General features: G+C 36.6%; 1 protein-coding gene across 1 annotated transcript in view; it reads right to left on the bottom strand.

The window, feature by feature from the left end:
• ACSS3 (acyl-CoA synthetase short chain family member 3) overlaps positions 1-21,302 on the bottom strand; it is a 146,186-nt gene that overhangs the window by 21,452 nt on the left and 103,432 nt on the right. The window contains exons 10-11 of the mRNA XM_007457662.1: positions 8,204-8,299; positions 5,332-5,395 (exon numbers count right to left, since the gene is read on the bottom strand). Coding sequence (XP_007457724.1) covers positions 5,332-5,395; positions 8,204-8,299 — 160 coding nt within the window. The remainder of the gene's footprint in view (positions 1-5,331; positions 5,396-8,203; positions 8,300-21,302) is intronic.

Below are 21,302 nucleotides of genomic sequence, written 5' to 3'. Positions count from 1 at the left end.
ATCTGAAATAAATAAAACTCCTAGATGCCTCCAATCCCAGATAAAGGACAGTCTGTACTCACTGCTCCATCAGGAATAGCCATTTGCAACACGAATACTGTAAATTGAAGACAAAACTCCTGTTCCCTAGAGAATTCTGGAGTTAGAGCCCAACTTTGCACTCCCAGTATTTCCTACAGGGTCTTTAGGCTTTACCTGTGATTTTCCTATGAAGCTACTTTTCATCTCCCCAGAAGAGACTGATTAGGCCATAATTTCTTTCTCTCTGGGCAGACAAACAACTGGGTTAGAAATCTGAGTTCTAGCTGTGTAACTGCTAATGATGTTCAGATTCCCATGTCGAAAATGAGATAATATCTGTCCCACTGCCTACCGCACAGTGTTGTTGTAAGACTAATAAAAGATCATACTAAAATCTGCAGAGGAGATTTAGAAAGGAATGGGATTACAATTACACGCCATCCTTGGTTTATTCAAAGGATACATTGGTGAAGGAAAGCCGTACTGATCCTCTCCCAAACGGCAGCACAGTAAGTGACCAAATCACTCCTGTAAAACTATAAGGATGTGAACAAACATCATTAAGGACCAAGTGTTCAATATCTGGAGGCCGAGAAATCGGCAGGCACAAGAGTAAAAGCCGCTTAGACAAGGCCATCCAGCTCCCTGACATCCCATCACTGCCTGCAGGGCACAGGCCAGTGGGACACAGCAGGAGGCAGACAAGCTGCACTTCCAAAAGCAACAACCGTGTCTGGTCAGAGAAAAATGTGTACCCATGAATCAGGAAGAGTCAGAGACCTATGGCTTTAATAACAGTGAGCACTGTGGTACTGAGGAAGGCACTGCAGTTAACCTTTTCTCTCATGCCCTGCACGGTGTTGCCTGGAAATTACTGACTCATATTTCTGCACTTTGAAGCTCTGGTTGCAATTACAGAAGCACCTTCTAAAATTCATGAACATTTTGTATTCATAGCAATTCAGGTATCATAACTTTCCCACAAAATTAAGTGCCTGGAGTTAAGTTTCAAAATCAGAAGAATTTTCTACCATGCTGGCATACAGTTTGCTCTTCTACTAGAAAGATAAAACCTTTGAAAGCAAGTAATCTACAAGAACTGCAAGATTCATGTTTATTACATCCTAGGGTCTACAGGAGTTTAGGAATCACTTAAATGTCTACCTTCTAGTTTAGGGATCCCCAGAGGAGCAAAACAGAGATTTCTAGAAAGCCTTAACAAAGGAGTTAAAAGAGCTGAAGTGGATCAAGAGGTTTTTTCAAGATTACCACATATCACTATTTCTGGTTTGGGGATGAGTCATCTTAATATGATAAAACGAACCATTATGCTTAGTACCTTGCAAAACTTAGAAATATGATTATAGCTTCAGATTTTAAAGAAACTGCCAGAGAAAGACAATTTCAAATGTTACTTACACTATTTATAACAGATTTTACAGTGAAACAAGAAGCTATAACTGTATTTACAAAAAACAAATTTGGGGGCTTCCCTGGTGGCGCAGTGGTTGAGAGTCCGCCTGCCGATGCAGGGGACACGGGTTCGTGCCCCAGTCCGGGAAGGTCCCACATGCCGCGGAGCGGCTGGGCCCGTGAGCCATGGCCGCTGAGCCTGTGCGTCCGGAGCCTGTGCCCCACAACGGGAGAGGCCACAACAGTGAAAGGCCCGCGTACCACAAAAGGAAAAAAAAAAAAAAAATTTGGGATTAAAACAGTGAGATGTAATTTTTTACTGACTTACTTTAATGTAGTTTGAACCCCATACATTTCAAATATTCTACACAGCTTTTTCTCTCTATTCTTTCTAATCACTACAGGTATAATTAGTGAACATAAGTAGCATTAGGGAATATTTTTCTTTCAAAGAATATTCCACTTAATTATTACACAAGTAACAAAGAAAAGCATGGGAATGAATAATGGAGAAGAATGGACATCTATCTCTGGCTGGCGGTCTCTCCCCACAGTAGCTTTTAATGCCAGCTCTGTTTTAAGCCTCTTAGGGACAGTCTTTTTTTTTTTTTTTTTTTTGGTACGCGGGCCTCTCACTGTTGTGGCCTCTCCCACTGCGGGAGTCCCACTGCATCGGCAGGCGGACTCTCAACCACTGCGCAACCAGGGAAGCCCAGGACAGAGTCATTCTTATTATTGATGGCCTCACCTCATATCCATGCAAAGATAGTATAATATAGCAATACACCGTATAAACTAGAACTTTCTCTGAAAAAGGTTATATTTTTGCTTTTGAAATCATACGGCAAGAAGCCACACCTATAGTTTACCATTGGTTATTACTTCTTAGCAATCACTGTACATACTCAGGAATCATGGGAAGTAAGAAAATACAACCTAAAAATTGTTTGCAAATAAAATGAAAAATTTATGAAGACTAAATTGACAATGAAGTTATGATGTTAAAGTTTATAGATTTTCAATTAAATATATATTCATTTTGATTATAAATTTTTCAAGTTTCTTAAACATTAGAATTTCAGATATTTTGTGAACCCTGGAAACCATATATAATCTCTCATCAACACCTTTAAAAGTCCACCAAGTGGTTCTGGAAACCATATATAATCTCTCATCAAACACCTTTAAAAGTTCACCAAGTGGTTCTGGGGACTCAGGTAGCTGGTCCCTGGAAAGGACCCTGCTTTTCAGATCACAGACCTTTAGAATATGGTCTACATGGAAAAAATTATTCTGTTCTCAAATTACACACTGCTTTTTTAAACCACGGTAATTTTTATTAAGGCAAGAATGTGTGCTTTTTCCTTTCCCTTAATTCAATTAAACATATATCTATTATGTGCTCTTAAAAAGCATTCATCAGCCATTTTCCATTCTGGATGAATGATGTGTCCCTTCAAAGCATACAGAATAGCTATAGATGGATACAAGCAAGTCTTCTTGATTAAATACAAAAACATCCTATGCATACTGCAAGCAGCTGTTGGGATGCATGAAAAATTTTCAGGTCAATGAGTTAGACTGGAATGGCTACTGGAGATGAGGGTTTCAAAAGGAAATCCTTGCTCTCACAGATAAAAATGAGTTCCTGAAATAAGGTTTCAAGACTGTTCTATTACAAAAAGAGGGATCTTGGTGGTAACTTTTTTTTCTCATTATTTCTACCTTACTTTTGGAATATAATTATATATATATAATATATTCAAATACCTAGTTTCACTATTAACTTAAGGGATGAATCAAAGTCCACTGCATGTCATAATATATTGTATCATCAAATAATTTATAATGAAATCTCAGAATCCGAGATCTGTACAATAACATTCCCTGTTTAGGAATAGAGAGGGAAGAAAATCTTTCTGAATTGGTGACAACCTAAAGCACAGAATGTTTTAAGGCAATAAATAGTTCTGTTATTTTCAAGTACTTGAAGTAACACTAATGGCTATGAGAAAAAAAATTATAGTTTATGCGCTTTATTATTTCTGAATGGATGTGGGGTGAGGCCACTGATAATTAGAGTGACGGGATGCATGACGGGTTTAAAACTCTACTGGCATCAAATGCCACCTGTGGGATCTTGCAAACATTGCTTTATGAAATAGATGACTCACTTAGAGTTAGGGGTTATATAAAACTGTAAGCTGCTAGAGTGCTTTTAAAAGCTCTCACAAACCATGTGCTTCCCTAAGCTAGTTGAGCATCCATCCACAATCTTGTTCAGATTAATCATTTAGCAAGCCTTCCTCTTGTCCCCAACAATTTTCCCCCTCACAGGTAAAGATTTCCATCAGCTCTATGTTAATATGGATTCTGATTCAGAAAAATATGAATAGAAATGGTATACTCAGTATTAATTTTTCCATTTGCCAGCAACGTCTTAAAATTTAAATTAAAAAGAGTAATAAAGTGTTCACATGTTTACTGATAACAATAAAAAATCTGAGAAGAAATATACATAAAATGCATCTCCTCTATTAGCCTTTTATAAGGTTAAAGTATCCCTACTTGAAAAAATACATTCTTTTTAAAATAACTATTTTTCATTTAATTTTCAAAGAACTTAAAATGTTTTATTAACCTGAGAAAAATCTTATACCAATCTGAGAATGCCAAGTAATAAGAATTCTTTTAAATAAATAGGAAAATGAAACTTTTTAAAAACCACATGCAACGTTCTTTATTCATAAGAGCTCATTCTGGCAAATTCTACTACTTAAGGGATATCAGTAGAGATGCCAATATCATGCTAATCAGAAGCAATAAAGCTACCTGTATCAATTATTAAAATGTCACATACTGTGTGTCTCCAGCTTAATCAACTTCCAATTCAGCTTCTGCTAGCTTAACAATTTTAAAGTACTGATTTAATGAAAGTACGTTTGAATATTTTTACTACAAATTGTAGCACTTTGTCTATCAAATGAACAATGATAAAAACTGCTAGCAAGAAATTGCGGTACTTGATGAGTCAGGGATTATATATTGTACTATTATCTAACCCAGTAATTACACTTTTAGAAATTTATTCATACTATTGTCATTTTCAGAAAAGAAGAAAAGACAACACAAAAAGGATGTTCAATATTGCATTATTTATAATCATAAATATTCAAAAAAGGCTAAGAGGCCTAGAAAGGGAATAGTTTTTTTTTTTGGTACGTGGGCCTCTCACTGTTGTGGCCTCTCCCATTGCGGAGCACAGGCTCCGGACGCACAGGCTCAGCGGCCATGGCTCACGGGCCCAGCTGCTCCGCGGCATGTGGGACCTTCCCAGACCGGGGCACGAACACGTGCCCCCTGCATCAGCAGGCGGACTCTCAACCGCTGCGCCACCAGGGAAGCCCGGGTATAAACATTTTTAAAAGGCAGAGTAAAATTTAAAATGCTTGTGAGACAGGGTTAAGGAAAAACAGGAATACATGAGAATAAACCAAGTTGCTCCAACAACCTAAAACGCGTTTCAAAAAGTGGAAGGTCATATATATTACAAAATTAACACTGTATTACTGAAGGGTCAGAGTACAGAAACTTTATTTACTTCTTTATATTTTTGGTACTTAAGTTACTTTTATCATCTATGCATTACTCGTATAATCAGAAATATTTTTTAAAAGATGCAAGATTTATCTTTTTACAAGTCCTATCTAAATTGGTTCTACTTTATGGGGCTTCCATGTTAAAATTACAACAGCTGGCATTGAGTATTCTCAAACAATTTACAAGCTTTTTCTGGAACCTCTTCACTAGTAATATCATTGCAACCACTCGATTTTTTCTTAATTTTACATACCAATTCTTGCTCTTTTAAATAGTAGCACTGCAAATTTTGCTTACTTTACCACAATGTTTCCTAAACACCGAGCCTTCAGTTTTTGCATGTTGTCATCCAAAATCATAACTGGAAAGTAAAATATTAAAAATAAATAAGTAAATAATTGAATAAAAACACATAAACTTAAGGCTTAAATGTTTCCAAATATTTCTATATTCAGCTTCCCAAAACTCTAGCTTTAAAAAGGCATCCTTTAATTCCTGTGAGACCACAAACATACATAAATAAGCTAAAATGAAAATTTTAAGTGTACATGTTTTAAATTTTTAATTAGATAATGAATTTTTGCTCAGAATCACCCTTAAATAAAGACATAGTATTTCGAATACACTGGTAATTTTTAAATCTACGTTTATATCCATTCAAAACTACCCCTCCATTCTGTCAAAAAATATTAAAAATATGTTCGGCTTTTCAAAAATTAAAGGATACAAAGTGTTAAAACACAGACAAAACATATTTCAAGCAATAAAAATAAAGAATTTAAAAGGCTGGCAAACTCCTTTTTCTGATTTAAGGCTTAATATCCACTTATGAGCTTTAAGGTCAATTTAACCTTCCCAAATATTATCCCAATGTGTTCTATGCTACACTGTTAAAATCCTGAAGGATTTCAAGAGACCAAAGCTTGTATCCACATGCAGTAATCTTCAGTACAAACTAGAGTAAGGATATATCATCATGTTTTAAGCTTTAATAGATCCTTTATGTGGCTTCAGCCATCCAGGTTACTCTACTGAAAAATGCTATAAGAAAAGAAGAACATTATCCCCAGAAAAAGTTAATTGCTCCTGTGTGTTCCCAGAGCACTTTGTTTCCAAATTCTATTCTGACAATTATTAGTGGTGTAGGTATCTGTTCCTCACTAGATGTGAGCTCATTAAGGGTGAAGCCATGATAATTCATCTTTGTCTCCCCAAATCCCAGTACAGTGGCCAATTTACTATGTGCCACTGTACTGCCACTACAGTACTGCCAGTACTACAGTGTACTGGCACTGTAGTGCCACTATGTGCCACTGTAATTTACTCTATTACCCCTCCCACTTCCCTATCTAAAAAGTGGAAAAAATTCCCTTCTCACAGCGTTGTACAATAATTACTTGAAAAAAAATATAGTGATAACCTTGCATAAGATACTCAATGAATGTGAAATTAAGTATTACATTACGTTGAATGTTTTTCACACAAAAATGATTCTCTTTCCTTTCCCAAAAGGATATGGCTTTTTAACATTATAATATTAAATGTTACATTATACTTTTGAATCTCTGAATAACCATAAAAATCATGCATCATAAAGTCATTATTTCCTTGGTTATACTTTAGTTCTAGCGTTTAAGCTGTGCTGTCAAACGCTAAGCTAATGGTGTTCAGACAATGAGAAACATCTGTACTGAAATTCCATGAGGCATCAAAGTTTTAACTCTTTCTTACAGCTGGATATGAAAATGGTACTGAAACACTGAAAGGGAACGTAGTTAACATCTCCCACAGTCATCAGCCCCTAAAAATGGTTCAACACAAAAGCAATTTTTCTAATAAAAGGAGTAGGGATGACAGAACTGTTCAAAGGGAAGATTTCATAAAGCTGCATTCACCCTTCCATGCCTGGAGAAATCACTGACTTCACAGAGTATCTATTTTTGCCCTTAAAAAAAAATCGTACATGTCTTTTTATAAATATATCTGCTAGGTTAAACCAAATGATCCTTAACCAGTCATTGTCCTAGAAGGAAAATGTAATATTTTTACATTAGAGAAGCAAAAACACATCTCTAAATTTTGTAATTTACACACAAATACAAACTGTATGCAGGAATTATACTCTGTTCCTAGATGCTGGGTTTAAGCTAAATTGTGCGACTTTATGCAAACAACGTAACTTCTGTACCTCATTTTCCTTGTCTGTAAAATGAATGTGTAAGACTAAATCAAGTCAGCCCCTCTGGCTTCTCTGAAATATTAATGACACTGCTAGCTAAGACTCAGTTCAGTCTTTCTACCAGCAGGTGCTATGTTAGTGCTTCATTGTGTTCCATCAGCAACCCTATGAAGCATATAGCACTATTATTCCCATTTAGAAATAAGGAAGTTGAATGTTTGCCTTGTATAACAATGTATAACTTAAACAAGTCACCTTGTATAAGACATACAACTAGGAAGTGAAATCCAGGGGATTATTGAACTATTATAATCACTACCAATAATTTAAAAACAAATATGGAAAAGATAGTGTTTCTCATTGTCACATACTGCCAGCAAGGGTGAAATTATTTTTCTTTTTAGAATCCTTACTCTTTATATTCATTTTTTTTTAGCCAACAAGATTCAAAAGCTTTATCATCACTTCTAAATTAAAAGATAGCATATATAATGGGAAAAACTGCAGCTTTTATAACAGAAACAAACAAACAAAATAAAACATCATGGTTTGCATTGTCTTCAGGACCTAATGAGCTGTGTTACCTTAGGAAAGTTATTTAGTCTCTCTGGGCACCAGCTAACTCATCTCTAAAATGTGAATGATATCGGTAAATTAAATATACCTCAGCATTAGTTGAAAAGATGTATGCAAAGTACTTGGCACCTAGCATGTATTCCATAAGTGTTAATCTCGCATACATATGCTTAACTTGCCTTATATTATGACAGTCATTTAGAATATGTCCTTAGAAGTCTACAATCTTACTTTTGATCAAATTGGCTAATAACAAAAGTTATCACAAAAAGTTAGACATTTTTAATACAAGGCATTCACTCAAATACTTATTAAGCACCTAGTATGTTTCAAGCAATATGATTCACACTAAATACAGAAAAATACCAAATTTATTAACATTACATATTTCAAGTAATCAGGGTAATTTCTCACCATTGTATCCTGGAACACTTTTTCCTGCTTGCCCTGGAGGAGGTGTTTTAGAATTACCTAATCCAATGCATGATGCTGTAATTGGGGAACCAGTCTCTGGAGAAATAAATATTATTTATAATTTAATATTTCAACTTGAGATCATGATGTTTCTTCAGTGCCTGCACTGCCCCCTCCCTCCACAGAATTTCACTGCATGAGGAATAGATAACTGGTCCAAATGAACTATTTAAAAATGAAACAGATCCAGTAATTGATATGATATTGACATTTAAAAAATTTAAGGACACAAATTTAGAATAATATATATAGTAGTGCTTCTTTTAAAGAAAAGAAAGGCCTCTCTAGTGTTTTCAGTTGTGGATCAGCAGGATAAAGAAAGGAGAATTACACGACTGTGATAGTTTTACAAAACATGTTAAAAACTGAAAAATCTCTGGAAAAGATGCCTTCTTTTAACTCACCTAAAGCTATTTTATCAGGGTAAAGAACAGCAATGGGCAAAATATTTCTGTTATTTATAGTTTAGTCTCTGGAACAGGTAACTACTGTAGATTTTTTAAAATATATGAACAGTATCATATTCTAATTTTTTAAGAACTACATTTGCCTAGAGACCTTGCATCTAAAACTGAAATTACCAATGCTTTATCAAATTCCTCTTAAATCTGTTGCTCCTTCTGAAGGCTCCTTCTGAAGGCCCAAAACCTATGAAGGAAGCTATTTATCTTATGCTGATTATTTCCTCAAGACCAGAGACTTATTCACAATTAGCCTTCATTGATTAACAAAAATGTTAAATTTGTCTTCTCTGTCTCAAGTTGTAACAGTCAAAATAACAGCAGCTATTACATAATAATCATAAGTTCTGAAACTGATAACTTTTTATAAAAGAATGCATTCGTTATTATTGGCAAATACAAGTTTGGAGTTACCAGAATATTTTGAATATTAGATTTGTCTCTATGGAGGGTAAGATAAGATGGTATTGATTGTAAAAATTTCAGAACTACTGGCTTAATATTATACACATAAATGTACACCTACATACACCCAAGGGATTAACTGCCAAACCATTCAGATCCAAAGTAATCCAAGATATTAAAAACATCTATCTTCCTAAGGACTCAGAATGTATTTCTTCCACTCTGGTTTCCACCATGATTTATCATGTATTTATATCACTTTAGAATGATGGGAAGAATTTATTACTGTTCTTTACCTTCCAGAGTAGTTCAGTTTATTATTCACGTTTTGATGGCGGCTCAGCTGGTATCAATAACAGAAGATGAACTCTCGAACTTTAAAACCCAGTTCCTGAGTGACAGTCCAGTGCTTAAGGTGCTAAGCCAGATGGTCACCGCTGAGGAGAAGCAGCGAGTAACCGGAGAAGACATTGCTGATGTTTGACAAAGAATTCTCAAATATTTTCATATCATGACAAAAAATCGGGAGGTATTTTATGACCATGGCATTCTATCAGCTGTGAGCATTCTCCCTACAGCACAATCAAAGCATGGGAGGAAATCCACATGTTTGGAAATTTAGCAGCATTTTTCCCTTTGCCTTTTGGAAAACGTCTGAGTATTTATCTCAGCTACCCTGCAAAAGCAGTGAGATAAGAGCAGTGGTGATGACAGGAAGCAACCCTGCAGAGTGAGGTGCTTAAAGGAAGGTACTCAGACATAACAAGGTGACAAGAAGAACAGAAGCTACTAAGACACATTAGGAAAGGAGATGTCCCCTTCAAGATGCTGCCGCTCTGCCTCCCACCCTGGTGAGAAGCAACTTCTGAAGTCAATCTTCTATTTTTAAAGCATATCTTGTCAAGTTCAGGTGCTCAGTAGGGGCACTCCGATCATCTGAAGTACAAACTCTTGACACTTCTCAACACCATAAGGCCTCTCGGCCACTTGTCACCACATAGCTCTAGAACGTACAAATGTACCTTCCAGTGGCTCTAAAACCTATCAATGGTTCTAGTATCTGCTGCTTAAAAGAAAAACAAAAACCCTGCAACAACGAAACTGTAACTGCACCCTGCTTCATCTCATCTCAGTGTGGATTCTTATAAAAGACATGGGCACTCTGTTCTTCTGAAAACTGGGAGGAAGGGAGTGTGGGAAAAGGAAGGGTGAATAAAACCTACTCTTAAATAAGGACACAAGAAACTGAAGCGCTGTCAATATCTACTGCCTAAGTTGACATTATACATCCTTCCTGAGATTCTTAAGCATCTTTTCATAGTGATTACATACTCATAACCTTTAACCTTCAGCTGTTTTGTTGTACTTTATGATTGTAAAGCAACTATGAAAAGGATATTTTTCTATATGATTATTTTGACTGAATTTTGAGGGCAATGAAAAGTATTATCCATTCAGTTACTTCAAGAAGATAATGTAAGTTTATACTTTGAACATTAATAATTTGAGCATCTTGTTGTCTTTATTTTGTGCAGGGGCCATGCTCATCTTCTCTATATCGTTCCAATTTTAGTATATGTGCTGCCAAAGTGAGCACTTATTGACTTTATTTTGATATTCATTTAGAGCATTAAAAATGAACTGTTGGTAGTGACATGCAAAGGATACAGTCAGACAAAATGACAGTTCCTAGGAATCTAAGTATAATAAGCAGCCACAGTTAGGACAAAAGTGGGTTGAGAAAGACCATAATGGTTGTTACAGAGACTTTGGTTTTCTCTCTTTGTACCCCTGAACGTCCCAAGACCCAAGAACTGATCAATCTGCACCGTAGGCACACAGATGCATGCTCACACATTCATGCACACAGATTGTATAACCACCCCGGCTTTCCAGCAGGTCCACGTGCAGAACAGGCTTCCAGTTAGGGAAAGCCCCAGGCATGCTGCAGTCCTTAATCAAGCTCCAAAGGACTCCCAAAGCCCCATTTCAAAGACGTTCTAAAAACATCTGCTTCACACTGCCCAGGCTATAATTAACTGGCTAGCAGTTATCTAAGCAGACAGGAAATCCAGATGTCACATTTTGACTGGGAAAGAGCTACATTGAACACACCAGAACATTCTCTTTGAAGAAAAGAATTGGACACTTCATTTGGAGAAATCTTTCCAAAGAGGTCCAACCTTAGAAAGACAATGCTCAGCAATTCACCAGCATCATTTCCTTAGATAAGAGACAACCAGGAAGAAGATGGCAGGAAATAGAAGGCTGTGAAGAATAAGTTACCTTGGTATGTTTTATATTCACACTGCATGAGAAGCTAATACAGACATTTCACTATTATTTTAGTGTTTTTACTGCCACACTCCACCTTATTGCATTAGTGAGCTGTTACCTAAATGAATTTTCCTTAAAAATTCTAAAGGAAGAAAAGGAGACAGAACTAATAAACACAATTTTTTCAAACATGAGTTATGCCATGTACCATGTGCTAAGTGCTTTTTGCTTATATTATTGCATTTAATCCAACTATAAGCTGATAGGGAGAAAAAGAAATATTATTTTAACAGATGAAAAGTACTAAGGCCTAACATAGAAAATTTAAACCATTTGTCCTGGTTCGCATAGTTCTTTCAGAGCAGGAGAAGAATGGCGTAGATAAGTGTGCCACTCATGAGGTTCCCGTGTAGAATACAGAGGAGAGAAGAAAATAGAGCTCACCCAGACTGCATCCCAGCAGAGGAAGAAAAACCTTTGTGACACGGAGTAAGTCCAGTCTCTCATACTTTCAAATGGAAGTAATGGTGGTATGTACCACTTATTAGCAAACATTTATTGAGCAGCTATTATGTGCTAGGTGCTGCCATTAGAACTGGGGATAGAGCAATAAACAAAAGTGACCAAAATCCCTGCCTTCGTGGAGCTCACATTTTAATTGGGGAAACAAACAATAATACCATTCAAAAGTCTAACATACAGCATGTCAAAGAGTGATAACCACTAAGAACATAAAGAAAGCACAGATAGGATATGAGAATAGGATATGAGAAGCGATGGGAAGGGATTGCAATTTTAAACTGGGTAGCCAGATAAAAACTCCCTGAGAAGTGACATTTGAGTAAAGACTTGAAAGAAGTGAGGATGCGTGCCTTATACATATCTAGGGACAAAGAATCCAGGAGAAAGGAACCACAAGTGCAAAGGTACTGAGGTAGGTTTATTCCTAGAGTATTTGAGGAACAGCGAGGCAGCCACTGTGACTGAAGCAGAACAAATGAGGAAAGTATTAACAGGAAATACAGTCAGAGAGGTAGTGAGGAGACAGCTCGCGTAAAACTACTTCAAAGTCCTCTTAAAACCTTAAGTTTTGGGGCTTCCCTGGTGGCGCAGTGGTTGAGAGTCCTCCTGCCAATGCAGGGGACACGGGTTCATGCCCCTGTCCAGGAAGATCCCACATGCCGCGGAGCGGCTGGGCCCATGAGCCATGGCCACTGAGCCTGTGCGTCCGGAGCCTGTGCTCCGCAGCGGGAGAGGCCACAACAGTGAGAGGCCCGTATAACGCAAAAAAAAAAAAAAAAAAAAAAAAACCATAAGTTTTTAGTCTGAGTGATGTTTTGAGCTAGTGTGGACCTTTAAACAAAGAAGTTAATGAATCGCAACAATGCAAATAGAATCTACTTAAATATTTGAGCATCATGCAGGTTTTATGATCAGGTTTATTTAATTTGGGGTTTTGAGAGAGACGTGGGAGAAAATGATGGACAGATGGGAGCTGTTTTAGGATGGCTGGGTAACGACAGAGATTCCTGTGGCTTTCTGAACAGCAAGAATCAATTCACTAGATTGACAGAAAGACTAGAGCTCAGTTAGGTGGTAGATGGGAGACAGATTGCCCGCACAAGCCAAAGACAATCACTTTTGTTATATAAGTGTTAGTGTTTCTACAAATCAATACAGCATTCCTGAAAGGCAAGTTGGCAATTCTTATAAAAAAAGTCTTAAAAATGGCAATTTTTCTAAAAACTCTTAAAGGTTGAGCATAGCCTCTAACTCAGTTGTTCCACTTTAAGGGATACACACAAGGAAATATTTGTAAGCGCTCACAAATATTAAGCATCAAGGATGTTTACCACAGTATTGTTTACACTAGAGTTTAAAAGATTGTCCAAAAATATAGGAATTATTCCATATTAAGGAGTAATGCAAAACCAAACACCATAGGAAAACGTCTAGTGATAGGAAATAATTCTCACAAAATACTGTTTAGATAAATGTTGTAAAATGCACAATGCACAATGTGATTTAATTTTTTAATAAATAATATACATTGGGCAAAAATATACATCTTGGCAAGATACACATTAAAATATTAACAGAATTTCTTAACACCATTTCTGAATGGTGAGCAAAGGAGAAATTACATTGAAGGGTCCAAAGGCTACACCCACAACCTTGAAATCTCTCCACAGTCGTGGATTAAAGGTGGGTGCAACTTGTTTAATATTTCTTCTATTGTCTTGTGACGGCTTTGAGTAACAGAAAAGAGTGAAAGTGATGCTTTGTCAGTTTATAGGCACAGGCCTTAAGGGATTCAGAACACTGTCTCAGGAACCCGTGAGGTGCCAGGTAAGGTGGTCCACTACTCTGAGTCCGCCAAGCTAAAAATGCCACTTGCAGGCGTTCTGGACAACAGTCCTAGCTGAGTCCAGCCTTCCAGCAGTCCCAGGCATGAGAGTGAAGCCACTTTGGAGCCTCCAGACCAGCTCATTCACCACACAATTCTCTCTGTGTTGTCTCAATCAACAGTACTTGGAGCACAAAATCCCTAGCTGATCTCTACTCATATCTTTGATCCATAAAATCATGAGATATGGTGGTTATTTTTAGCCACTAGGTTTTAGGGTAAATATTTTTTACACAGCAATAGATACTTGGAACACTTGACATTAAGAATATTACAAAATCTTTCAAAAAAGAATTGTGCATGTAATTATATGAAAACACTCCCCTAGCCTGCAGTTGAAATCAGGTTCTTCTTATGTGCTTTGAGAACCATTTGTATCAGCAGGACCAAAGTCTAATCCCTGACATTTTGTGCTCAGGAAATGTTTTCTGACTAGTAAATACATACTTACATAATTTTAGGCTCTGACTCCCATTATTAAGATCAGTGTTCTTAAAAAATAAGTAGCAAATCACACAATACAATCCCAAAATGAACGAGAGAACAAGAGAAATAGAGGACTCAGGAAAGAGAAAAAAAACTGTATGTTACTGTTGCAAGTCTGTTCCAATCTTTTTCTTATTCCAAGAATGATATTCAAAGGTCAGTCCTTCAACAAATATTGATTGAACATATCCAACCTACTTAATGCATTTCTTTTGGGGAGAAGAGAGTGTTAAAGATGGAAAGACACGCCTAACAGAAATAGAAGTTATGTGCAAAGTTGAGACATCAGACCACCAAGGACTGACTGCAAGTTATTTACCAGAGCAAAGCTTGCAGGGCTGGTGGGGTGGGGGGTGGGGGAGGGGTGAAAGAAGAGAAATAATAAGGAACAAAATGGGAGGGGGGTGCAAAGGCAGGTCGCGAAGTGTTAAGAAATTTGGATATTATTCCGGGAACACTGGGGGACTCGGGGAGTTGTAGCAGAGATTTGTTCAGATTTGCACTTTAGAAAAAGCTCTTCAGTTGCAAACTGTGGCACTAAACTGAGAATCCCAACCCAGAGCAAGAAATCAGTTAGATGTTGGTGGTCTGATGCAGGTGAGTGGCAGTGGAAGATGAGACCAAGTTGGAGTTACACTCAGAATCAAAAGGCCTTGCTGATGGTTTGGATATAGGGACAGGGCAAGAGGGAGAAATCCAGGACAACCCCCAGGGTTTTGGCTTATAGATGAAAGACAACACAGAAAGAAGAGTAGATGTGAGTGAGGGCTAAGAGGAAGAACATTATGGCAGGTTCAGCTCTATAAATAGGTGCTCCTGCTGCATCTGGAAATCTGCCATTGTGCTCCCACTGAGGTTCTAGAAACACTACATTTAAGCAGTATGGATTTTAGAAGTTGGTGGCCCATGCAGAGAGCTGAAGTCCTGAAAATAAATCAATTCAGTGGCACAGGGTCCTTGGGTCATATTAATCACAGCATCATGATGGGCACAGAAGCAATTTGTAAAGAAACCATTCTCTACACCTCTAAATCTATACTGTAAGCTATAAATAACTTGCATGGTGGTAGCAGAAAGAAAGTAGAAACAGTGAGATGTACACCAGTGAAAGAAAATCAATTTAATCTTTTGTGTTCACGAGATGGTACAATTACCTTTTAAAATACTTGATTCAATGCAGCCTACCTTTAGGTACTGGAAGCAAACCATTAATTCAAGCTGTGAGACACTGGTCTTATCCTACACTCTCACCAGCACACTGCGTCTAACCTTAAGAGAAACTCATAAATAACCTGTAGTTGAATTAGATTAAAAATGCTGTATTAATGAAAGCATAAGATAAAACATAAGAAGAAAGGGCTCTGATCAACACAGAACAATGAGAGTTCCGGTTCTAATCTTAACTAGCTAGTTGACACTGGGAAATTAAATTCTCTATGATTAATATTTTCATGTATAAATTGAGCTCTTATGTTCTAAGTTTTCTTGAGTCTGGACTATCTACAGACCAGGATGCTAAAAATGGCCTTTATATTCATGAAAGATTATTCACAGAAAGGAAAGGAAAGGAAAAGAAAGACGTTTATTGAATGTTACTACAGGCCAGGAACTTGCTGCATTGTTCATACACATTTCAGTTCATTTCAAGCTTTCTACAAGCCTGTGAGCAAACACATGTGCACTAGATTAGAGACTTGCCAGCGGCTACAAAGTAAGTGGCTAAACCAGGATTTAAACAGTCTTATTGGGATTCAGTATCACTTTTTACTACCCACATTGCTTTTCCAAGGAGAATAGTCACCTGTTGTTTTCTAATTGGAACGGACAGCAAAAGAGGAATTGGGAACTTCTACTTCATGGGGCCAAAGGGCCCACAGTGCAGAGAACTACATGCAACAAGGGAAAATCAAATTTCCAGACAATAAGGTTCATTAAGGGAGGGTTTAGGAACTCTTCGTCTTGTAAAGATCTACAAAAACATGACATATTTCCACCTTTCTAGAGCGTATTAAATGAGATTCTTGGCAAGGGTAGGACAATTAAAATAAATGATATTTCAAAGACCAAACCAACTTCATATTATTAATCAATTTCTTAGTGTTTAGTCTCTTGTCAAAAATTATCACTAATATAATAATGAGCATAAATAGGGATTCTAAAAAGCAATTATACATATCTGAACTACTTTATGTATAGTAATCGTATCTGAAAACAACACCAACTTGGTGTTCTTCCCACATTATAATGCTGTAAAGATGAAAATGTCTGATTCAATGGCTGCCATTTGACTTGGGATATTCATTTTCAGATGGATTAATAATTTGTAAACAGTTATTCATTTCAAAAAGAGAAAGCCTAACATTTGACAAAAGATTATTCCTTCCACAAACCAAATTCACACAGCTTACCTCTAAGCTCCTGCTTCTCAAATTGTCAGTAACAATTACCTACTTTAAACTAAGGAAGACTTGCTCTAAATGAGAAAAAAAAGTGCTGTTGCCAGGCAACAAAGATGCCATCAAGACATTTTTCCTCTCTCACCAGATGAATACTTTCACAGTCTTACTAGCTGAACATTGCTGACATGACACTGTGTCTATATGACTGCTTTTCCCAATCACAACTTCTCATGCCAAACTATCTACAATTTCTTTCCCATGAATGAAAAAAAGAGAAGAATTTATTTTTGACCATTCTGTTGGGAAAAACAAAATTCATCAGACAATAGTGATTCATTCATATTACTAAAGACTCTTTACATTCTGCTATGTGAAAGCATCATAGGGTATATTCTGGACAAGCCAGTTCATGGGGCAATGGCACTGCCTATCCAGTCTAACCCTGAGTTCCACAGTGTGTATTTCAAAAGTCTACTTCAATCCACCGTCTTTGAAAATGCAGGCCTATACTTTAACCAAACCCTACCACCACAGCCCGAATTTGATGGGCTCAGAAAATATTAAGTAAAACCCAGAAAGCAGGGAATGACAGTTGAAAAGTAAAACCTAGGAAGGCAGCATTTGGTTGTACATAGAAATATTTTACTTCAAGATCTGCAACCAAAGGAATGTATGCTAGTGGCTATTGGCACCCAAACCACGGAGAACAGATTTTTTAATAATTAAAGATAGAGTCATCAAGATAGTCACCAAGAAGATACTTTCCTCACTGTATTGTCAGCCATACAGAGCTTTTTAATCCCTTAGCCCTAGGAAGCCATTTTGCAGGAAAACATACAGGATTCTGCATGGGGCACAAGCTAGGTGTGTTTAAGATGGAAGAAAGTCACACACTAGCACATGGGTGTAACAAGGCTTAAAGAAAGGCAGAAATAACAAGAGTCATAAAACTCCCAATGTGGAATTCCAGGGATAAAGAGAATACCCTGCCACAGACTAAACTCAGAACTACACACTGACAGATGGGAATTCCTCTTCAGTAAGTATATCAGTTCAGATGCCTGAAAGTGGAAAGTGTGAAAATGCAAGGGTAACCAAGGAAGAGGACAATCCAGAAAAAAAGGTGGCTTAAACTTTGACACTCTACCTATCAAGTCTTAAATCACATTTAGTCTACCCAGGCGGAATGAGACAGTACTGTATTTGAGGCTGAATCATTTCTCATAGAGATCTCTGGTTAGGATAACTGTTATTAAACTCTAATGAATTATTCCATTTTATGGTTTTGATTCTTGTAAATAAAAGATATTGCTGCCTTTAAAAAATCCTGGGCTAATGGATCTTCTCCAGATACACCTAAGGATAAGGACTGAATTTGGTCACAGCTTAACCAATTTTTGTGGGTTAGAGCTCTTGTCCCAGTTATCTATCCTCAGGAAGTATATCCTACCAAACAGTGCGAAAATAAGGATTATCAGGTCAAGTAGCCTTGACACATTTTAATAATATGGTATTAGGATGTGTGTGCCTTGAGGATTAATGATTTTGATTTAAGAACCAGCATGACTGAAGTTTGCTGGAGCCTGTGGGTCCATTTTAGTAAACTCCAGAATTATCAGATTCTTCCTCAAAGGAGGAGCATTTAGGCTATATATAGAATATAGTTACTTCAGAACTAGCAATTGCAACTAAAACTGCAGCAGTTCAAGCAAACAGGGAGAGAAATGTTGTGACTACTTCAAGATATAAGAACTCAGCAAAGGTGGCTCAAGGCAGATAAAGTAAGATCAATGGCCACCAATGTCTCAATCCATTAGATTACCATTTTCTCATTGAAATCCCTCCTAGGGGTTTTAAAAACTCTACGAAGAATTTTACTCCTCCATTAAAGAGATGGAAACAAAACAAACAACAAAATCACCCAGTGCTACTCAAGTTGGTGGTCATTACCTCATTTCAATTACTTCATCACTACTGGGGAGGGCATCACTTAAAACACTTTAACATAAGGTTTGTATCTTCTGATGGAAACCACACAGATTTGTTCTGCTAGCAGGTGGAAAGAATCATTGATTCTTTTGATCTAAACCCTTCACCAAGTTGTCCCTTATAAAAGCTACTGTGGAACTTGAGTGTTCTAACTTTGCAGTGGTTATCTTTATTTAAGTGACTGATAGCAAGTAAAGGAATATAGTGTTTCTACATAAAATTAAATAACATTACAAAGTGGGATGCCAAACTTTTTTGCTGCAGTCATTTCTAAACTAGTGCCATATCTTTAGTAAACAGGAAGGAAAGAGAGAAAGAAGGAAGGAAAAAGGGAAGAGAAGGGAAGGCCGGAAGCCAGGAAGGAAAGAAGGAAGGGAAAAAGGAAGGAGGAAACTTCAAAAAGGGATAAGGTCTACTATGTTTTGGGTTTTAGTACTTAGTTGTTTAATTTTTTTTTTTTTTTGTACTAGGTGATTCACTCAAAAGGAAAACAGTTCCTTCATAGGCATCTTAAATAAGAAAAAAAAATTCTTGCAAAGGACACAATGCACTGCACTGACAGTTCTTTCTTTGTGCTGTTTGATTTCTGGAAAAGCTCATCTTAGTACTAAAAATGATCTATAGCAGTGCAGTGTTTTATCTGGTGATTGTACAACTGAGGATAATGAAGTTCTGGCTGTTTATTGCTTTGTACACAAATTATCATATCCTAAGGGAACAATTATCAATTCTCTTAATTTCCCCTTTTCAAATTATGATTGTAGCACCTCTATTTCTTAACCCCTACTTTAAAAAATGAAAAATTCAGTCAATAATCCAGATGCTTCTAATCATTTTATGGATAAATTACTACGAAGATAAAGCATCTGAGTAAACGACAATTTGTCTATTACCCAGAATTATGAATCAAATATATACAACTCTCCTATATAAACTTAGCAAGACCAATTTCCTTCATGAGAGCATTAAATGTTTACATTATTACAATCCAAAACAAGGGGTTAACGCTTCAGTGGTGTTGAACAGAGACAATTCTTTATTAAAATGCCCCTACAAGGAGCTGATCTGTTCTCGGATTTTCCACAGATTAGTTCTCAATTTAGAATCTTAGGTATTATTCAAATCAGACATCAAAGAGTGTTGATATTAACAGATCAAAAGAGGATGTTAGTCACTAGAAATCTGTTGTTGATAATACAAATTTCACTTGGGTAACAAAAACAACATTGTAATATAAATGGATTGACTGCAGAGTGCCTTCTTATAGCCCAAGTCACAGGAACTAATCAATTTTCACTCATACATTTTAGTTACTTAACATACCCCTTACTAATTCCAAATTACACATCACAGTTTCTTAACAACTCATTTGTACACATATATTAATGTAATCAGGGAGCAAATTCATAAATTATGCATTGCATGGAAGGCTCATAAAAGTGTGTGATTGTATAAAATAATATCAATTTCTAAGTCATTAACAAGTAACAGCAACCTTGTAGAAGACTTGAAATTTTAAATAAAGAAAAATATTCCTTTGGGCAAAGCTTAATCATCCTTCAAATGTTATCAGGTTTTTGCTGATCTACCTCTTGGGGAAGTGCATGACCATCTATTTGATACGTAAAATATTAGGAAATTCATAAACGTGCTAGAAATATCAAATTTTTCTTTCTTTTTTCTAAGAGTTAATAATAACCCATGAAGTGCTTGCCTTTCCCCCCATTAATCTGATATCACCTTAAGAAAGGTGAACAGTTGCAAATATTAAACTTCAGTATCACTTTGCAATTATTTACCACAACATACAACTTTGAAAATACTGAACTGATTTCTTCTATGCAAATGAATAAAGATTCTAACTAAATTTTCTGTTAGTAGCAGATACCTGCACCACGTAGGATAAGTTTCTTTTATAAAGGACAAAACCACTAAACTAGCTAGCTAGCTAGCTCCCTACCTACATACCTATCCCCATGTATGTATTTGTGTACTTCAGTTGGACACAATATCAAATGCTGTAAAATTAAATGTGGGGGATGGAAAGAATCCGTCATTATTAGTAGAAATCCACTCTGTTTTCCACAGTAATGAGCAGCCATTCAAAGCACACTGACATAATGCGTCTACTAATTCCTTCTTAACAATACGTCAAAGAAAAATTGCAAATTCATGTGGAACTCAGTACCCACCAGAGACCTCTTATGCTTGTTTCTCAAGATTCAGTGAGCTTTTTTGTAAGGCTGGATGCACTAACTACGTACATCTGCACAGGCTATTATGTGCAACGATATCAATAAGCAAAAGTAAAGGAATCAATTTTATTTCTTAATGTGTTGGTTGCCTTCAACAAGCTTTAGCATAGTCACCTTTAAGGGAGCCAGGAGTGGGGAACAGAACTCTTCGGCAAGCATTTGTGTGAGGTCACCGTGTATTGGAAACAAGTTAAAGGAAAACCACCTTGGAAAACCATCTTAAAGGTGATAAAACATTTTCCTCTTCATGCCCAGAAAAATAACTGTTAGAACTTTCTGGATGAATAGGGGATTCATCAAGTCTATAAACACTCTTCCTTGCAGAGGCAATAATTCTTCACCTGTTTTTTATGTATTTTA

Source organism: Lipotes vexillifer, unplaced genomic scaffold (assembly GCF_000442215.2).
Source record: "Lipotes vexillifer unplaced genomic scaffold, Lipotes_vexillifer_v1.1 scaffold117, whole genome shotgun sequence".
NCBI classification, from domain to species: domain Eukaryota; kingdom Metazoa; phylum Chordata; class Mammalia; order Artiodactyla; family Lipotidae; genus Lipotes; species Lipotes vexillifer.
Note: the sequence above shows the minus strand (reverse complement) of the source record. Positions and strands in the feature narration are given on the sequence as shown.